Raw genomic sequence first — 19,758 nt, forward strand, 5'->3', positions numbered from 1 at the left:
AGCCCTAAAGTAACAATAAAGAGAAGCATAAATAGTCAAAGTGTTGAAATAAGACACAGAAATCATATTAAAAGACGCACATACACATGAAGACTGTAAGGAGGTAAATATATTAAGAAATTAAGAATAAAACACCAAATGCAACTCCACCAAATATGCTGGGATGCAAAAAACACATACATACACAAATACAAAAACAAGACAACACAGCACAGAAACATAACCCCCCCCCAGTCCAAACCCACCCTCCAAAACCCACCCGGAACTGTTTTTTAAGAAGTAGCACCTTACCCATCCGAAGCCACCCGGGCTTCCACTGCTGCTATGACCGCTGCCGCTGGGAGGCCTGAGCCTAGCCGCTTGCCTCCCAGCTTGTCTTCCACTTGCTCCGGGCCACCCACCGTGGGCCGATGGCGGGAAATTCCAATGGCAGAGGGTGGCGAGGAGCGAGCAGGAGGTGAGCCGGGAGGCGAGCAGCTGAAGAAACTCGGCCAGCTCAAGCCTCTCGGCACTCCGCTACCTCCGCTGTGGCCGGGAGCAAGCAGGCAAGTGCCCGGCCAGTTCAAGCCTCCCTGCGCTGGGTGACTGCTGCCTCGATCACGGCAGCAGGGGACCCCCAGGAGGTCTCCCAGGGCTTCCCCGCTGCCATCGGATACCTCCTGGGGGTCCCCCGCCGCCACGATTGGACCCCCAGGAGGCCTCCGGAGACCTCCGAAGGTGCCAATCATGGCAGCAGGCGACCCCCAGGAGGTCTCCAATGGCGGCGAGAAAGCCCTGGGAGACCTCCCAGGGTCCCCCGCCACCATCGGAGACCTCCTGGAGATCCCTTTTCCTAACCGTTGGGGCGAAAGAGCAGCCTCTTCGCCACCAACAGTTTGAATTAAATGAAAAAAAGGCAGGGGAAATTTGAATTTCCCACCCTTTTCCCCTGCCTTTTTTTCGTTCGTAGTTCAAGGCTCCGTTCGCAAGTCAATGCAAATTTTTCCGAACGGAGCCATTCATAAGTCGAAATGTTCATAGGTATGGACGTTCATAAGTTGAGTTTCCACTGTATTTTAAGAACACTTATTTTTTCATATTTGCTACACTTTAAAACCACCACTAAGAAACAACCAACAATTCCGATCGATCCTTGGCTGAAATAATTTACATCCACAAGGACAAACCATATTCCACATACTGCCAGCTGCCCCTAATGTGTTTCTCCCTGCACGTGAGGAAACATTCAAAATCCAGTTAGAAAACATTTCAGCTTCCCACGACTCGCAATCAAAAGAAACAGAAAGGTTTACATATTTAAAGGATACAGCATCCATTGCTATTAAATGAAATCTCCGATTTCTTGCTTCTTCCCTAAGGAAAGAAAACACTATTCTAATTTTTTGTGGCACACATGTCATGATGTTCTGAAAGTATTTTGTACATGTAACAAAGTACCTGTCCCATTCATCTGCCGCCACCTGTCTATGGGCCAACTTGCTCTTCTTCTCCTTCTGGAAGGGCTTTTTAAGTAATGCATCTTCATTGCTTGTTATTCATAATGGAAAAGAAAAAAGCAAACAATTAATTACTTGTAAGAACTGTCATAAATACAAGAAATGCCTCCCAAATGCTGAAGGATAAACAAGAAACGTATTGCAACCAAGTTCCACAACTGTCAAAGTATACCGCAAGCAGATCTCGTAGTCAGAATTGCTGTTTACTCTATATTCCATTTTTGTTTTGGAATTAGCAAGTGAGAATTTAACTGGTGCTCCTCTCCAGGACCAGTTTGTCAATGCCTTTGTTACAGGTACATGATCGCTTCAATAAACTGAAATTGACAAGATTACCTATGGACACAATTTGCATCAGGATCAGGAAGTTAGTGAACAATGATCCTACTGGGAATCAAAATGTACTCTATATACTAAGTTGTGAAACCAGAGCTCTGGATAATACAGGCCATGAAAGGAAAAGATTAGCAGAAACCCTAGAAAGCGACATGCAATACAGCAAATGAATGATGTTCACATATTTTGCTGAGCCAAATTATATTTGTATCGGGGTTTGCTCACTAGGCTGATCAGAGACTGGTTAGAAAATATATTCTACATCAGTGGTTCTTAACCTTTGTTACTCGGATGCTTTTGAACTGCAACTCCCAGAAACCCTAGTCAGCACAGCTGGTGGTGAAGGCTTCTGGGAGTGGCAGTCCAAAACTCCTGAGTAACCCAAGGTTAAGAACCAGTGTTCTACATAATCTTGAATAACCAAACCAAGTAGAACAATGCTATCAAGTCAATTCTTTCCAGGGTTTTCTAGGAAGTCAGTACTCAGTAGTAGTTTAGCATTCTCTTCTTCTGCAGGTACCCTCAGACTGTTCAAAGCCATACAGGCTAGCTTTTCTGGGACGCACAATGGGGAATTCAACTCCCAACCTCTGCCTAATTCATGTTATGCTTAATTGTTATAACTGTCAGCCAGCCCAAACTTTGGGGGAAAAAAGTACCTGGCACAAATATGTACTTTTTAAAAACTGGGGATTGGATTAACTTTCTTCTGTCCTTACAGTGGTGCCTCGCTTAACGAGTGCCTCGCTCAACGATGAATTCGCATAACGATGGCCTTTGCTGGAAATTTTGCCGCCTCACCTAACGATGTTTCCTATGGGGGATTTTCGCATAACGATGTTTGGGACCTTGCTTCACTTAACGATGACAGTTTTAGGTCCCCTGTTTCGCTTAACGTTTTTTTTTGACAGCCCTGTTTTCGCTATTTTAAAAATATTCTAAAATGTTTAAAAAATGTTTAAAATGCTTGGAATCGTTAGTGCACCTAATAAAACCTTCGTTAAAGTAATTTGGCTTCGTTCTGAGTCTTTTTGAATTTTTGGTGGGTTTTTTTTAACCATTGAAATGTATTGAATAGGCTCCTATTGGAATGGATTAACCAGTTTTCAATGCATTCCTATGGGAAATGGTGTTTCGCTTAACGATGTTTTCACATAATGATGTTTTTAATGGAACCAATTAACATCGTTATGCGAGGCACCACTGTATTTTGTACTGTGTGTGCTTATAATTCAGTTGTGCATATAGCAATCTTTCCATTCCTCATTATCTTCATAGTACAAGAATCCAATATTTAGATTTCTCAGTAGTATGGTTGGTTGACTAATAAACTGTTCTTATCACAGATTCTACTTCCTATGAGAAAGACACAATCATTTTGATATGATAAACTCTGTAATCAGCAGTTAGGAAAGAGATAAATATATCTATATGTAAACAGTATATAGTAAAACAAAAGTAGGGAAATGCAACCCTGCAGATTTTGTTGCACTGCAACTCCCATCAGTCTCAGCCAGAGTAGCCAACTATGAAGAGTGCTGGAAGCTGCAGTCTAATAAAAGCTTGTCCACCACTGCATTAAAGGAAGCCAATATTAGAAGCTAAACATAACAAACACAAGCAGATGCATTCATAGAAGAGCTCAATCTGGTTGCTGTATTACTGTAACATACCTGGGATTTTTCCAAAATTCCCAGGAAAACTTTGTGGCTTGTATTTCTACTTAGCTTTGATAGTAGATCTATTCTCATATGACTAAGCCTGTGTGTAACCCTGTGACCACAACGGACAGAAATCTCATATTAATGTTTGCTGAAATGTCACACCTTTTATTTAAGTGTTACATTTTCCATATGGGGGCTTATTGTAAGCTAATGCTTGCCTCGACTGAACCCTGTACAACTGTAATTATAGTAAGATTGATGAGCATGTGCAGAACACTTTACCACCACTGAAAAACTAGGAGTACTTAAACTAGGAGCAAAAGAACTGCTTTTGAGGCCAGACAGACCACCTTCCAGGCAGGTATATGCTCGAGAAACTCCTTAGACTGGGGTGAGCCATGTGTGCCCCCCCTCAGACATGTCTATATGCACACAGACACATAGTCTACATTGCTACTGCTTCTGTATTTGTAAGTGCACTGTTAGGGAAAAACATGTTTTTCTTTAAAACAAGGTATGTATGCACTATTTACATAGCTGAGACAGGACATTTGATATCTTATGCAAAAAGCAGACATTCTCTTTGGGTTGGTCCAATCTAGTATGTAGAAAAATGCAGTCTATTAGTACTTGGAACACTTGGCACAAACATCATTGCTGTGGCCTAATACATATCCTATAACCATTCTTCTTTGATTCAGCTCTCCTGACGCAAGCAGGCAGCTTAAGTTTATTGTTTTATTCTTGAAGATTTTGCTGGTTAATTTTTTTTAATTTTTATTTTTATCGTCATTGTTCATGTAAGCCATCTTTAGCACTGGAAATGTGGTATTTGATTCTTTTTAAAATATTTGTATACTTGCTGTTTTTAGCTTTTAAATATTGGCTTTTAATCATGTAAGCCACCTTGGGTCCTTTTTAAGGAGAATGGTGGGTAACAATATTTTAAATAAATAATTTTTTAATAAATACAAATACATTGTAAGTAAAAGATTATTGCCATAAAGAAAGGGAAATATTAAATAATAATCAAACAACATCAGCATTTCTTTTCCTTTCAGTAGGTGGTCTTTGTCCTCACAACCTACTACCACCTGGCCTTGTCTGCTTTGATCTTTTGTTCAATAGATTAATGAATCCTGCTGAGAGGCAGCAGAAACAGGGCAGAAGAAGAGACAAACAAAGAAGCCAACCAGCTTTCAGGATTGTTCTTAAAAGAGGTGAAGTGCAGAACTGTAAGATCCGAGATGGCATTAAGCCACTAGATGAATATGTAGAGCTTCCCCCCCCCCTGCCCCGTTTTCCCCACCCACTGCTCCTTGGAGATAGCACACTCTATCAAGCTGCAGAGAGAAAGAAGCAAAAACAGTCTGTTACTTGAGCACACAGGATAGCTTTTATGAAACTACTAGTTCAAAGGCTTACCTGTTTTTCCACTGGCCTGGTTGCCCACCTGTTTCATCATCACTAAAATCAGAATCATAGCCCCCATGGCCAAGGATCTGAAGGGAAAAAGATAGAGAGAAAACAGAATCAAATACATTCCTGTAAAATAAGAAATATAACATTAAATGTACTTCCAAAATCCTTACCTACACCACGCTTAATAAATGAGAAGCAATTTTGGACAGAGGGAAATTGAACCTCTGGCTCCATAGCTACCCTGTTTCCCTGAAAATAAGACCTAACCTGAACATAAGGCCTAGTATGATTTTTCCGGATGCTCATAATACTGTATATGCCCTAACCCAAAAATAAGCCCGAATTAAGTGAAACCCCACCCTCCACCATTGTGCAGTATTGTGCAGCAACCAGAAGATGACATGACTGTATTTGAATAAATGTAGATTGTTGTACATGAAAAAAATAAAACATCCCCTGAAAATAAGCCCTAATGCATTTTTGGAGCAAAAATTAATATAAGACCCTGTCTTATTTTCAGGGAAACATAGTAGTTACTTAAACCACTGAGCTATCCAGCCAGCTCCCTTTCTCATACTCTGATCTGTTTCAGATATGTCCATAATTATAAAAACACTTCAGCATGAAAATCTGGAATTTGTTAAGTAGAATGGATACAGAAGACTGTTTTAATGGTTACATAATACTTATAGAGAGTCTATCATTCAGCTAGAGTTTCTTTTCAAGGAATCAAACATTTCTTCCCCTGATGGTATGTCAGTGGCCGAAATCCTGTTGCAGTTATGAAAATGGTGTAACTTTTAGACACAAATTGCCATAAATAAAGAAATCTCTGTAGGCATTTTCTGTTGCATGCTGAGTTGCACAACTCAGTATGCAACAGATAACGTCTACAAAAAGTCACGGCATCTGTACAACTGTGCAACAGGATTCCAGCCACTGTCTTAGATAAATCATACATCATTAGGAAAATGTCACACTATGATCAAAGAGCTAACAAGAGCCATACAGTATGGGAGGGAGGCATGCAGGGTTTTCTTAAAATCTACTTGAGATGACCATGGAAGTGTCTTAAAAGCCTAAATGCCAATGACAGCCCTGATAAGGTAGGGTTCCCTATTTTACAGTCTTCTAAGTAGCTTATGGATTTCAATATGTACAGTACATGTATAAGGAATCTCATACACAATTCAGCTACCTGCAGTTTTAAGTATGTCTATGTTCAGGCAAATGCCAGAGGTCTAGTGAGGATGAGAAAATACAATACCTGACACCCCTGGATTATGTAGGTAGGAATGTGGTCTTTGGCAGAGTAGAAAGTGTGTGTGTGTGTGTGTGTGTGGGGATTAAACGCAATGCATTTGTTTTCCAACTGTTGAATCCTGCTTTCCTCCAAGATGTTCAGAGGCATACATGACATTATGACTATTTTAATCTCACAAGAGCCCCGTGAGGTAGATTACAAGGAGAGGCAGTCGGACAACCCAGTGAATTTCATCTAGAACACTGAGAACTCAAAACCTGTGTGAGATAAATCATCAGAAAATACATATTTGTAGGTGTCTCCACTGACGCTTCCCCCGGGATTTATTACTACAAAATAAAAAGGCGCGTCAAGTATTAAGTGCAAAGAAGATTTGATGAGAAAAGCACAAGCAGGAAACAAAGCTTCATGCAAATGAAGGAGCTTTATACATACACCACCCCCGGCGAACCTCTACTCCCATCTTTTTTAAAATCAGACGATTTAATTATTTATTGTTAATCCGTCCAAAGACTATCCAGTCCTTCTCCACCAGAAGACCGGGGGCGCCATGGAAGCTACCGGTCGCTAGGCGACAGCCTCGGCCTTGCTCTATCTTCTCCCTTGCTTCCCCCCCCCACTCCCATGGAAAGGCTGCCTACTTACAGCACTAGAGAGCTTCATCTCGGGGGGTTCCATCCTAAACCAACCTTTCCCGTCCTAATCTGGCAGCTTCCTTCTTTCCTTGGAAGAAAGAACCGGTGCGCCGAAGCTTCACGTCCGTGGCGTCCTTCAGCCAAAAGGGCCCTGTCGGAAACTGTAGCACGGGCCTTTAAGGGCCGCGCTGCAGAAGCTCGCGTTTTGTCCGCATGGAGTTGACAACTTCCTTTTTTTTTCTTCTTAAAACGGCGAAATGGGAGAGCATTTTTCCTATGGGTAGGAAAGCGCAAGAGAGCCAGCATCTCTCAGGGAGCCGAGTTCTTCCTTTGACCTCCGGTGAACCGAATCGCTCGAAATTGTTCCTTGATAACAGTCACAATTAAAATTATAGTCTTCGATTTGGGACTAACCCCTAGTTCAATGGGATTAATTTGATGTGATCTTTAGCCTGTGTCTTTATGTGCTGATCGTTTTATGGCTTGTTTGTTCATCTACCTACCCTTGGAATATGAATTAAAACAGATGCAGCGTTCCTTCTATTCGTGCATGATTCTGTGATATCTGAAATAAACCTACGTACTTTCCCATAAAAACACATACAAATGTAGCTTGAAGGCTGACGAATTATACAACAAATTCCTGATACACAATTACATCGCAGGTTACCCACTGAATAACTCTGCTGGCAGTGTAGGAATTTGACTAAATTCTATCCTAAAACCTGAACCTGAAACTACTTGTCTAGAGGAAAAGTACTGTTTTATCAAAAAAAAAAAAAAAAAACATGTTGGGCGTGCACACGCGCACACACACAAACAGCTGGCCAGTGGTCAATGGTTTAGGAAAACATACATGCGATGTGTAAGAATGACTTTATTAGTATCAATTAACAGTCCAAAGTGGTGCATAGTTTTTGCATTTCATAGAACAGTTTCTCAATCCAAACCAAAAAAGAAAGGAGCTGGTAGCAAAAATTACATTCAAAGGTTATGTAGAAGCCCCATACCGTTTATTTTCTTAAAATGGTGGTACTCTCCATTTCCAAAGAATTTAGGTTATTTCATACATAGCACTGTTCCTGTTTGAAAATATATAAACCAGGTGTTTTTCAAGTTTTTTATGACTTGGGTATCTGCCCTTTCATCAGTGAGGAGTTGGGAAAGATGCGCATTTCCCAAATACAAAGCATTGAATTTACGAAACTACAAATCTCATGACTCTTGGATGGAGCCCTGGCATCTGAATGGAATTTCTGTGACTCGGAAGATTTACTCTTCATCCAGGATGGAAAAAATAATTAAAACCTTGCACTGTGTTGTGGAGTATTTTCTGACTTTACGAAATGACAAAGTATTGTAGGTTACGGTTAGGATGATAGTTAAGTTTAGGGTATACTGCATGTACTGTATCTTGTATTTTCTGAACCCACTAAAAATTCTAGGCTCACCCTGAATGGGGTCAACCAGAGCATGAGCGCGCGCGCGCGCACACACACACACACCAGCTGAGAAGGAAATACAATAAAACTAGAAGCATATTTTCAAAAGAAAAAAAAATTATGTATAACCTATAAAAGGTTTCCAAATGTCTGAAAAGCTATCCATCATCTATATACCATGCATCCATTTATGCTGACTATTGCCTCATCTCCAAGAAGCAGGCAACTAATCATCAATGAGGATCAAAGGGTGGTCCACAATAGAATTAGTACAAGTTATACATTTTCCCCCAAAATGATTTCATTACTGGACATGACCATAACATATGTCTGAGAGATGCATCAGGAAAATTGGAGTGACGGTACTTATATGACTCGCTGAGGCCTTTCCTAAAAAGGTATTGTGATTCCAATATATTCTAAATATGACTTTTTGCTGGAGAAGTCATGAGATCCATAGATACATCAAGTATACTGGCTATCTTCCATTCATTAGGTAACAAAACAATCTATTTGCCTAATCTATTAATCCGCAAGGCCTTGTGCATCATATTTATTAACTGACAACAAATATTTATAGACAAATAATGTAGGTGTCTTTTCCTGAACTATCAATAAGCAATTCTAAGAATACAGGAGATTTTGAGGCACTTGGTGCTGCTGGATCAAATTTAGATCAGATGCTGCAGTTGTAATTCAGCTGAGGCTGGCAATTCATAACTATCTCTAGTTAGCAAATGGCAAAAACACCATCACCATATTGAATTAATTGGTCTTACTACTGGGATTGTCGGGGGGAAACAGTATGTTTTAACATGTACAGATTCCAAAGCCATCCACTTAAAGAGTGGTGCCAGACAGGAAGATTCCAACAGGGCTCAGGGTGGATAGTTAACTGTGAGACACAGTAATTAGTATAAACTAGCAAATAGATTTGAGGATATAAAGTGAGAGCAGGAAAGCCAAATCCCCCCTCACTGAATGCAAGTAGCATCCTCTTCGAAGAGATTTGAGGCAGCATGAAACCCCACATAAATTTCCACAGTATTGAATATCTTAAAGTATACAGAAAGGATTGCACAAGGAACCTAAGTCTCTCTTTCAGACAAGATAAATACACTCAAAACAAATGTTATATTTCAACAATGAGAGCATGTTATTTAAGATTCTCAGCTGACCAATTTTGATTTTTTTTTGTCTCAATGATCAGAACCCTATTCATAAATTATAGCAGTAGTGATGTAAATGGAATTATTGTTCATCACAGTGGCGAATTTCTGCAAAGTACTGGGTTGCTGCCTGTGTCCTTTACTGTGCATGACTGGAACACAATAAGGGATATAAGTGGCAGCTTGTTCACTAGTGGAAATGTAGGTGATCATGGAAATGCCTCGGTGCCATTTATGCCACTGCACTTACCACCAGTATAACTGACCAATAGGATTCTGGCTAACCAATATGTTACATTGGATGGGTAAAAATATCCCAGTGGTTAAATGCAATAGATTTGTCAGTACAGTTTTAGTCCTGCACAGTTTTTATCTGTTTAAAAGAAAAAACAACAACAGCATATACGTGGCCATTGGCTGAAAGTTGGGGACATCATGTACAACTCTTAAGGTGTTGATGTCATAGAATGTACTGTATACAGGTACATCTAGTTATACAGATAGAGGAGTCTGCTGCACAATGTGACTCTGGGGGTAAGATGTTCCATCCTAGTGCTTGAGAAGTGTATTATATCATTGTAGTCTCTTGTTTAGGATTTTTCTACTGGTTGTATCTCCAAGCCAGGTTCCAAATGAGACCACTATATATTTCACTTCTGTTAATACCCTGTTTCCTCGAAAAAAAGACCTAACCTGATGATTTAGGATGATTTTTCAGGATGCTCGTAATGTAAGCCCTACCTGAAAATAAGCCCCAGTTAACTGAAACCCTGCCCTCCACCATTGTGCAGCAACCAGAAAATGATATGACTGTATTGAACAAATGTAGATTGTTCTACATGAAAAAAATAAAACATCTCCTGAAAATACTGGTAAGCCCTAATGCTTTTTTTTGGGGGGGGGGAACAAAAATTAATATAAGACCCTGTCTTATTTTCGGGGAAACACAGTATGTACTTTTATGGATTGTTTAGCCCAGTTATATATCTTAACAGTTCTTTATTGAAAATTAAAGGAACAATATCTGGACCGCTGATGATATAGTTCTTATTTAACTGTTGTATTTCTCAGAAGCTCTTTGATTATAGATCTTCAAGCCTGGCTGATGTTCTACACTTTAGAGTATACAACAAATACGTTAATGCTAGTCTGGGAAAAATTTCTATTATCAAATGAGGGAGGGGTCTTTATATTTGTCCCGAGACTCATGAGAGATTTTTATAATTTTATTTTCATGGTGTTTTCTAAACCAAACTGCAGCTTACATAATAATTGTTTCCAGATTCCAAAAAAAGTGATCCTGTTTTCTTACACATACAGTATAATACATCAATGCTAAGGAAAGGGTATGCAAAAAACACACACCCAACTCTGAATTTATTTGTGATTAAAATCTTTTTTTCAATTATGAAATTCATTAATCATAGAATATTGCTTCCATGCCTGTAAAATCTATAAGGCATTAATTGATAAGAAAGCAACCCTTGTTTCTGGGATGGCGAATTCCAGTATTGGAGCTTCCAAACCATCCTATACCCTATCAAGCCTTCTCCTCGCTTCCCCTCATGCCTTCCCCTTCTTCCTTTTCTCCCATTGTGATCAGTGGGAAAGAAATACATTACACAAACTTGAGAGAGTTTTTGTCATTTCGTGCCATTAGAATATTACTAGTGGTGGAGCAGGGAATGGATTCACAACTGCTTCTTCCCCTGCCACCACAACACACAATCTGTTGGGAGGGAAGCCAACACAGAGGTTTTCACAATAAATCTCCTCTGAGGGCTGGTCTCTCCATCCAGACAGGGATATTTACAGTTTCCTATGATCCAAGAGACAACCTCAAAGAACCATAGTTGTGTTCAAAATGTTTCAGAGCTAATGATCTGCAAAAATAAAAAAAAAAGCCAGAGCTATGGAGAAAACATTTATCCATTCATAGTTCTCTTGAAATTTAATCTCACATCTGTGTCACACACCGATACAATTCTGCATCTAATATTTCACTGCATCTTGGATCTGACTCTTTAAAAGACTGAATGTAGCACTTGCAAAAATGACATTGTAGAAGTTAATTATTTAAATAATTCAAAATAAATAATTTATACATACTACCCAATAAAAGCCAGTTTAAAAAAATCCACTCCCAAGGAACTAGCAGTCTATTTTAATAATTCCAGCAACTGGATGAGCATGTCACATTCTGAGCCTGCAACGGGAAAAACTGTTTACAATTGTTCATTGCACAAAGGAGCAACTGCCAGATTCTATAGTGACCTTATCAGTTCTTACTATTGTTGGTAAGAAATGTGATTATTTCCTGAGAAACTTACATTAGGAATGTATGTCTTTCATTTAAAAAATACCAAAGCTTTATTCTGCTTTGGTCAGACCTAAGTAGTATGTCCGTTACTAGTCACCATAGTAGACAGATATTGGCAAACAGTATGTGTAGGAAAGGATGACAAAGATGGCTAGGGCCCTATCATGTAAATAAAGGTTGAAGAACACCTATTGGGTTCTGTGATTAAAAGATTTCATAATGGCTAGGATGAGAAGTTACTTGAAATACTGTATGTTTGTCAGGACTAATCTTTTACTGCATGGTCCCAAAGTAGACTGTGCACAGGTAGTTCAATGGGGAACCTGAGAGAAAAACTGCAGTATGAGGCAAGGAGCTGCCTTAGATAACTGGACCTGCTTTATGTCTACAGTAGGACCCCCATATTCATGGGGGCTTGGTTCCACAATCTACCATGGATTCCTGAAATTAGGGGTATGAGGAAAACCTATATTCAACATACAAGGGGGCTGGACAAAGGCCACAAGGAGGGGGCTGGTATGCTTTATGAAGGGCTGTGGCAAGCCATGGATAAATGAAACCACAGATATCAATCCTGGGGATACAAGGCTCCTACTGTATATTGTTAAAGACCATGTAATCAGTCCTTAAACTGTTCTGGGAGCACTTGGCACAAACCGAAACAGCTATTTATTTTATTTCACAGGATCAGTGAGGTTATATATTCATATAGACATCCTGACCAGAATTCTGTTGTAGAGTTACAGCATATATACAATTGCATAAATCACAGAAGTTGTTCCTCACATTCCTACTTGTGCATTAAGTCACACAACTACCATGCAATAGTGAATGTGATTGTCAGCTCAGTCAGAAGCAATTTACTGCTATGATTATGTTTACGGTGGTATAAACCCACAGTAGGATTTTGGCCGTTATAGATTATGAAATAAACCAATAAAAACCACATTATACATTAAGAACCAGGAAGAGGAAGCAAAAAACATTCCCTGCCTCTAGTGCTCATCTTCTGAAGTACAATGTTTACTAGGCTACCATATGTACCATGTACTATGTTCAAAATATGTAGGTATACAGTATTCTAACAGTTATTGTTTTTCAATTGGAGCTAATGCAATACAATTCATAATTGCAAATGACACTAGTACAAATTTAATTAAAGTCCAATAGAAATATTTAGTATCATTACCCAAATATTATTTTCATTCTTATCATTTGCAAAATGAATTAGTCTTCAGCATTATTTGACCCAAATTGATTCTATTAATTCGGGATCATCATGTGAACACAGAAGGCTGTAAATAGTTCACTCAGTGCAGCCAAGTAAAATGAATTAGTGAAACTCCATTTTTCACTTACTTGTAAGTGTCTTGAGTAGTTTTATGCTGAGACATAATTTATTAATATTGCATACCAGCCAGACTGAAATGGAGTTTCTGTTAGAAAGAAGACAGCACTGACTACCAAATAATGAAAATAATATGAGTTGTATTTTAATTTTTTATAATCAATTTTATTCTACTTCAGATGCAGCATATTTTAATTTTTTATAATTAATTTTATCATACTTCAGATGCTGTGTATTACTTACCTCTATAACCATCTTAGTTCTAAGCTACTTGTGGTTAGATTCCTCAGCACTGAACCATGCACAACAATTACTCTTCCTGCTTTTCATAGCAGATTAAAAATATTAAAAATTCGTGCAAATAAGCCCTCAATTTATTTATTTATTTATTTATTTATTTATTGAGTTTATATGCCACCGATTTAGACATAGTCTACTCTGGGCGGCTCACAAACACATAATAAAAACAATCAATATAAGGTAACAGTTCCCGACATTAGCTCAAGAGTTTTGAGCATTCCCAGTACTTGTTCACTAACTCGTTTACTCATTTGTGGTAAACAAATAACAAAAGAACTTTCATTTCCAAAGGCTCCCTACCCAGTTGCATGCAAAATATCTTTACATGCCATAGACGATCAGGGGAGTAGCTACTGTATTTTCATTCTACAATGCAAAACACATTATACAGGATGCCATTTATTAAATTGTTATATCAGATAGCAGTTATATAATGTCTCTAACAATAATTTAAAATCCTTTTCACTACAAACCTAGGTAGATTTATTCACAGGTAAGCCTTACTGAGTTAAACGGGGCTAAGTATGTTCTACTATTATATAGTTTATCTCAGTAATCCTTACAACAGCCCCATGAAGTAGGTAAGCATCATTATTCCCAAATTGCAAATAGGATGTAATAATACTTGAGGTGTCCGAATTATATAGTCACAACCCTCTTAGAGCACTCTTAAATTGCCCATCATTCTGTGGCCAAAAATAGGATCGCACATGATCCTGTTTGTATCTCTGGAAAATATAGCAGACGTTTTTATTAATTTCTTTAAAGGTGCTACTTCTGAATGGTGATATTTATGCCTCACACTCTGTGAGAAGAAGGTGTCTGAGGCTTCACCTTAGGTCCAGTCAAGTTTTACTTTCAGTCTCTGCTTTAGGAAGAGAAAGCTTGTACTATCCTAACTAGTTGAACAGCCTAAGACTGGCATTACATCAATTTTCCCCAAGCTCCTGAGCTGACTCAAGACATTTTGCTGCCTCAGATGAAGAAAGAAATGTACTTTCTTCATCTCAAAACTGCAATGTACAAAAGCTAAGTGGACTGACAATTCATTTTTATTCAGACTTTGTAATGGCATGGCAATCTTTACTGGACCTGAAAGACGCAACTGGATTATTGTGTACAGAACACACAGTTCTCTCCTCCAACACCTTTTTGGCACTTCTGAGCATACGCCAACAGAGGCAACAAACTCACCTTGCCTAATGATGGACTTGGTCCTCTCCATCCTTGGTCAGAAGACAAAGGATGTCTCTTGGATCCAAGAAAATAAGATGTTGGTAGTACAAGGAATTAACAACTAGACATGAAGATCCTACAGATCAGGCTTCTTTGGCGTTTGAAGTTACATTCTGTTAGGATAAAGCACATATCATGGGGATAAAAATAGTATCCAGCACCTTCATTTCTAGATAGAACAGCAAAAATTTCAGAAACCCTTTAGCGCCTATCACAAAATGACCTCGTAGCCTAACAAGGATGACTTTTCCACCGGACTAAGTACGATATCAGGGCTTAATGGTATACTCAGAATGGATTACTAAAATATGAAGCCCAACCGAGCACAGTTTCTATTATAGATAGTTATAGATGCTCTTCAGGTAAAAGAGTTTGGTGCTACTGGACTTAACTGGCATGTCAGGTCATGGAATACTGGGATGTGTATCTAATTTCTAGCACCAGACCAAGCCATATTCTTCAGGTAATCCAAGAATTAGCAACCAGAAAGGTGGAGATCTCCAGATGAAATATCCATGCAGGTGAGTCCAAAGTTACTTAGAAAAATAACAGGAAGAATTACATTTTCCATTTTTAGGATATTTTTCATCAGCAGAAAGCAGAAGAAAGCAGGAATTAGTAGTTCTGAAGTAATAATGATCAAAAAAAGCAAAGTGTGGTGCTTATATACCGCCCCATAGTGCTTCAAGCACTCTCTGGTCGGTTTACAAGTTAATTATGCAGGCTACACATTGCCTCCCCAGCAAGCTGGGTACTCATTTTACCGACCTCGGAAGGATAGAAGGCTGAGTCAACCTTGAGCCAGCTACCTGGGATTGAACCCCAGGTCGTGAGCACAGTTTTGGCTGCAGTACAGCAGTTGAACCACTGTGCCACGAGGATCCTGTGCATATTTTCCTTTGTAAAAGAATATGAAGACATTCACAGGTATCTACAGAACTCATTTCCTACTGCACATCTTTTTCTGTTAACACAACTTCTTGTATTGTGAAAGGACAGTCTACGACAGGATACAATTCTTTAAAAAAAAACAAGCTCCAGTTTATAAATGTGGGATATTGTGTTTATGTATCCATGATTCAAAATCTTAGGAAATGGCCCAATATTGTTGCATATTGTTTTTGCCTGTGTTACCAGCAGGAGAAAGGATGCCAAGCTTTACATAGCAAAGGGCAGCTGAATGTTGACAACACCAATGGCAGCATTCGAGATGGTCTACCCAACCATTCACAAAATAACACCAATCAGGGGACAAATCCCAGAAGCTGACTCATTTTTTCATCAATTAATCACTTCTCACCCAAACACAAAGCAATTGTCATGGCTATTCACAAGTCTGGCATAGAGCAAGAGCAGACTATCTGGTGTATCTGTGACAAATTTGGTCCCGATCCAAAATCCAGTTTAAAGTTATCCTTTTTTTGTTTAGGCTGCCCTCCTTTTTACAGTTGCCATGTAAAATGTTGATTTGCTCTTCTGCACAACATCATTGCACTTGTGTGCAGTGATAATAGCAGTTTCCAAACAGGCATAGAATTCAACACTATAGATCAGGGGTCCCCAGCCTTGAGTCCCCAGATGTTCTTGGACTAAAACTCCCAGAAGCCTTCACCACCATCTCTGCTGGCCAGGATTTCTGGGAGTTGTAGTCCAAGAAAAACTGGGGACCCAAGGTTAGAAACTACTGCTAGAGATTAACTGAATCCATGTTTTAACATGATTCCCTATTGTTGCCAAATAATTAGTAACACATAGGTATTCCATTAGGCAAGAAACAGCTTTCAAAATAAAACTTTTATCCTTTGTCGACATGTGTTCTATTAAACTATTCTGTGACTATAATAGGTTTTTTTTAATTAGTTCAGTATTCTTATATTTACAATATTTTTGAATTATTGGTTCTTCCTTCAGGACTTAGAAAGCTAATACTAATGACATTTCTTCTGCTCAGTCAAATTGTGTGAAAGCACCAGCCTTCGTTGCCCTTTTGTATTCAAACAGCATCATAATATGTATTCTCGAAGGCTTTCACGGCCGGGATCCGATGGTTGTTGTAGGTTTTTCAGGCTGTTTGGCTGTGTTCTGGAGTTTTTTCTTCCTAACGTTTTGCCAGTCTCTGTGGCCGGCATCTTCAGAGGACTGGAGTTAGAACTCAGAACACCAGAACCACAACCTACAACAACCAGCATCATAGTAACTTGCATGACACATGCCTCACTTTTAATGATCAGAAATTTCTCCAAAGGCTGTTGAATCAAGAAGCATGTTCCTCACAAAAGAACATTGGCCAATTTGGCTAGGGTGCTTTGGCTAGGGTTTTAGGTAACATAATCTATGTGCATTTTATAGGATCAAGTTTCAGCTACCTAGTATAAACTAGTTTATAAAGATAAGTACTGTACAGGCTCTTATTTTGGGGAGGTACAGTGTGAGTTGAGTGAATCTTCTGTTAACATTACTTTTCTAAATGTTATTTTTAAACATAAAAATGTTTTTGGGCATTATTAAAATGCTAATTTTAATGTAGTATTTCCAAGCTCTCCAAATAACTAGCTACTTTTGGTTGATATATTTATGCAATATAACTAAGGCATAAGAGATTTACATTATAATTGAATCAGGAAGTGAAGTTTTTTTCTTTTTTTCTTGTAAGTGAAATTCTACATGGAATTTGTATTTATTTATTTTATTTTCTATTTCAACTTCTACACCACCCCATTAGTGTAAGCATTCTCTGGCAGTTCACAACACATCAAGTAATCATTACAATCGAATAATACAAGATTACAATATACAATAAATAAAATAAAATACAACAAACCATCACTAACTTAAATAGCATTTAAATAGAACAAGCATTTTTAAACCTCTGACCATTTCAGGTCAATGGTTAAATAATAAAAGGCAACTTTATATAATTCCAATTTTATTAATTTCCTAAAAACTGAGATGGATGGTGCCTGACAAGCCTCTGTAAGAAACGTATTCCAGAGAGAAGGGACCACAACCAAGAAAGCATGTTCCTGGTGTTAAATCTTTTTTACTTGCGTAGGTGTCACAGTTCTTTACATCAAGGACTGTGAGGAGCAGGTGGGACAGGTAGCTAATTTGTGGGAGAGACGTTCCAAAAATTATCAGGGTCCTAAACTTTTAAGGGCTTTATAGGTCATGACCAGTGCCTTGAATTGAGTATGGAAACTAACAGGGAGCAATGAAGGTGTGCCAAGCCTGGGAATATGTGTTTAAATCAGCTGGTACCTGTAATCAGTCTAGCAGCCACATTTTTGGACCTGCTGCAGTTTCTGTACTGACTTCAAGGGTAGCCCTCTGTAGAGAGCATTACTGTAGTCTATTTTAGAGATTACCAATGCATGAGCCACTGTTGTTAGGCATTTCCTATCCAGGTAGGGCACTCAACCAAAGTTGATAAAGAACACTCATGATCACAGCAGATATTTGTGCCTCCACAGAGAGAGCTGGGTCCAAGAGTACTCCTATGCTTAGAGCCAAGTCCTTTAGGGCAGTGGTCCCCAACCTTGGGCCACCAGATGTTCTTGGACTACAACTCCCAGAAGCCTTCACCACCACCTCTGTTGGCCAGGATTTCTGGGAGTTGAAGTCCAAGAACCTCTGGAGGCCCAAGGTTGGGGACCACTGCTTTAGGGGGAATGTGACACCATCAAGGCCAAGTAAATATCTCTTTAACCAATTTGACAATCCTCCAGCAGTAGGATATCTGTCTTATCTGGATCCAGTTTCAGGTTATTGGCCCAGTCCATATTGACAGTAGTCAGCACTCAAGTACCTGTACAACATCACCTGCAGATGAAGAAGAGGAGAGACAGAGCTGCATCCCCCCACATATTTATGACAAGGAACTCCAGATCTCCATATAACTTATCCCAGTGGCTTCACATAGCTATTAAAAGGGGAAACAGCAGCTCTCTGAGGGACCCCATAATTAAGGTCTCAAGCAGTGGACATCTCATTGCCAAGCTGTACCATTTTAGACTGACCCTCAAGGAAGGACGGGAGCCATTGAAGAACATAACCCCAAGTCCTAAATTCGAAAGCCATCTCAGAAAGATACAGCAGTCAAGGTATAAAAGGCCGCTGAAAGATCCAGGAGGACCAGCAGGGTTACACTCCCCCTATTTGCCTCCCTCAGGAGATCAACATCAGGGCAAGCAACACTGTTTAAGTTCCATGGTGTAGCCTGAACCCCAACTGAAATGGATCCAGGCTATGTCTTAGTCATCTTTATAGTTAAGGAGTGGTTGAAGTGCTATTTCATGCGATCACGTGTGCTTTAGTGGCTAATGAAAAAAAGAAAGAAAGAAAAACAATGTAGACTAGATTGGTTTTACACTACAAACCTATATCTCATAATGTTTGAATCTGGGTTCCAGAGATAGCAACTAAAAAGGTAACTATGTTAGGTATTTCCAGGAAAATGAGAAAGTAAATGTAGTTAGTTACAGAAACTAGAACTAATATCTTTTAAGCAAGTAACTTCCTAACACTGCTTTGTCACGGCAGGAGAGAGACAGAGTACGAGTAGTGGTGGTATCCAGGAATTCTGCCAGTGCAAATCAAAAGGCAAACGAGGACCACCCATAGTAAAAAATGTCTAAACATTAGCAGTGGTCTGAGTCATTCTGATGGACTATTAGCCTCAAGAATACTCAAAAATCAAATCTCCCACCCACCCCTATCCTCCCTTTCCACCCAGCTAAGGCAGAAAGAAATCAATATTTCTTTTTTTTTTCTCATGATGGATCTTGGCCCTTGCACCCGTAGGAATGGTAATCGGGCTGGAATTAAAGTGTTTGTTTTGTTTATTGTGGCTGAAGTAAAACAAAGCCTCAGTTAGGACAAACTTGGCATTCTGAAGAGTAGCCCTATAAATGTGGATTCAGAATTTTAGCCAAGGTTCACAAGCCAAATTCTCATGTCAAAAAATCTGTTTCTGTCACTGTGCTTGGTGCATAGTAATGGTGATGGGAAGCTTCTAAGGCAGTCCTTCTAGCCAGCACAGCCAATGGGAAGGTGTTCTGGAAACTGTAAACCAAATCTGGAAAATTGCACTTAGTTCACTTTGTTCTAACCCAAGTTCGGAAGTAACA

The 19,758-nt window shown here is 39.2% G+C and overlaps 1 protein-coding gene across 1 annotated transcript in view; it reads right to left on the minus strand.

The window, feature by feature from the left end:
* Positions 1–15,240, minus strand: part of LOC110073565 (protein FRA10AC1 homolog) — a 43,246-nt gene extending 28,006 nt beyond the window's left edge. The window contains exons 1-4 of the mRNA XM_072995322.2: positions 6,828–15,240; positions 4,922–4,998; positions 1,438–1,527; positions 1,308–1,353 (exon numbers count right to left, since the gene is read on the minus strand). Of these exons, the coding sequence (XP_072851423.2) occupies positions 1,308–1,353; positions 1,438–1,527; positions 4,922–4,998; positions 6,828–6,860 (246 nt within the window). The 5' untranslated portion in view covers positions 6,861–15,240. The remainder of the gene's footprint in view (positions 1–1,307; positions 1,354–1,437; positions 1,528–4,921; positions 4,999–6,827) is intronic.
* Positions 15,241–19,758: the final 4,518 nt, after the last annotated feature.

Source organism: Pogona vitticeps, chromosome 3, assembly GCF_051106095.1.
Source record: "Pogona vitticeps strain Pit_001003342236 chromosome 3, PviZW2.1, whole genome shotgun sequence".
NCBI classification, from domain to species: Eukaryota; Metazoa; Chordata; class Lepidosauria; order Squamata; family Agamidae; genus Pogona; species Pogona vitticeps.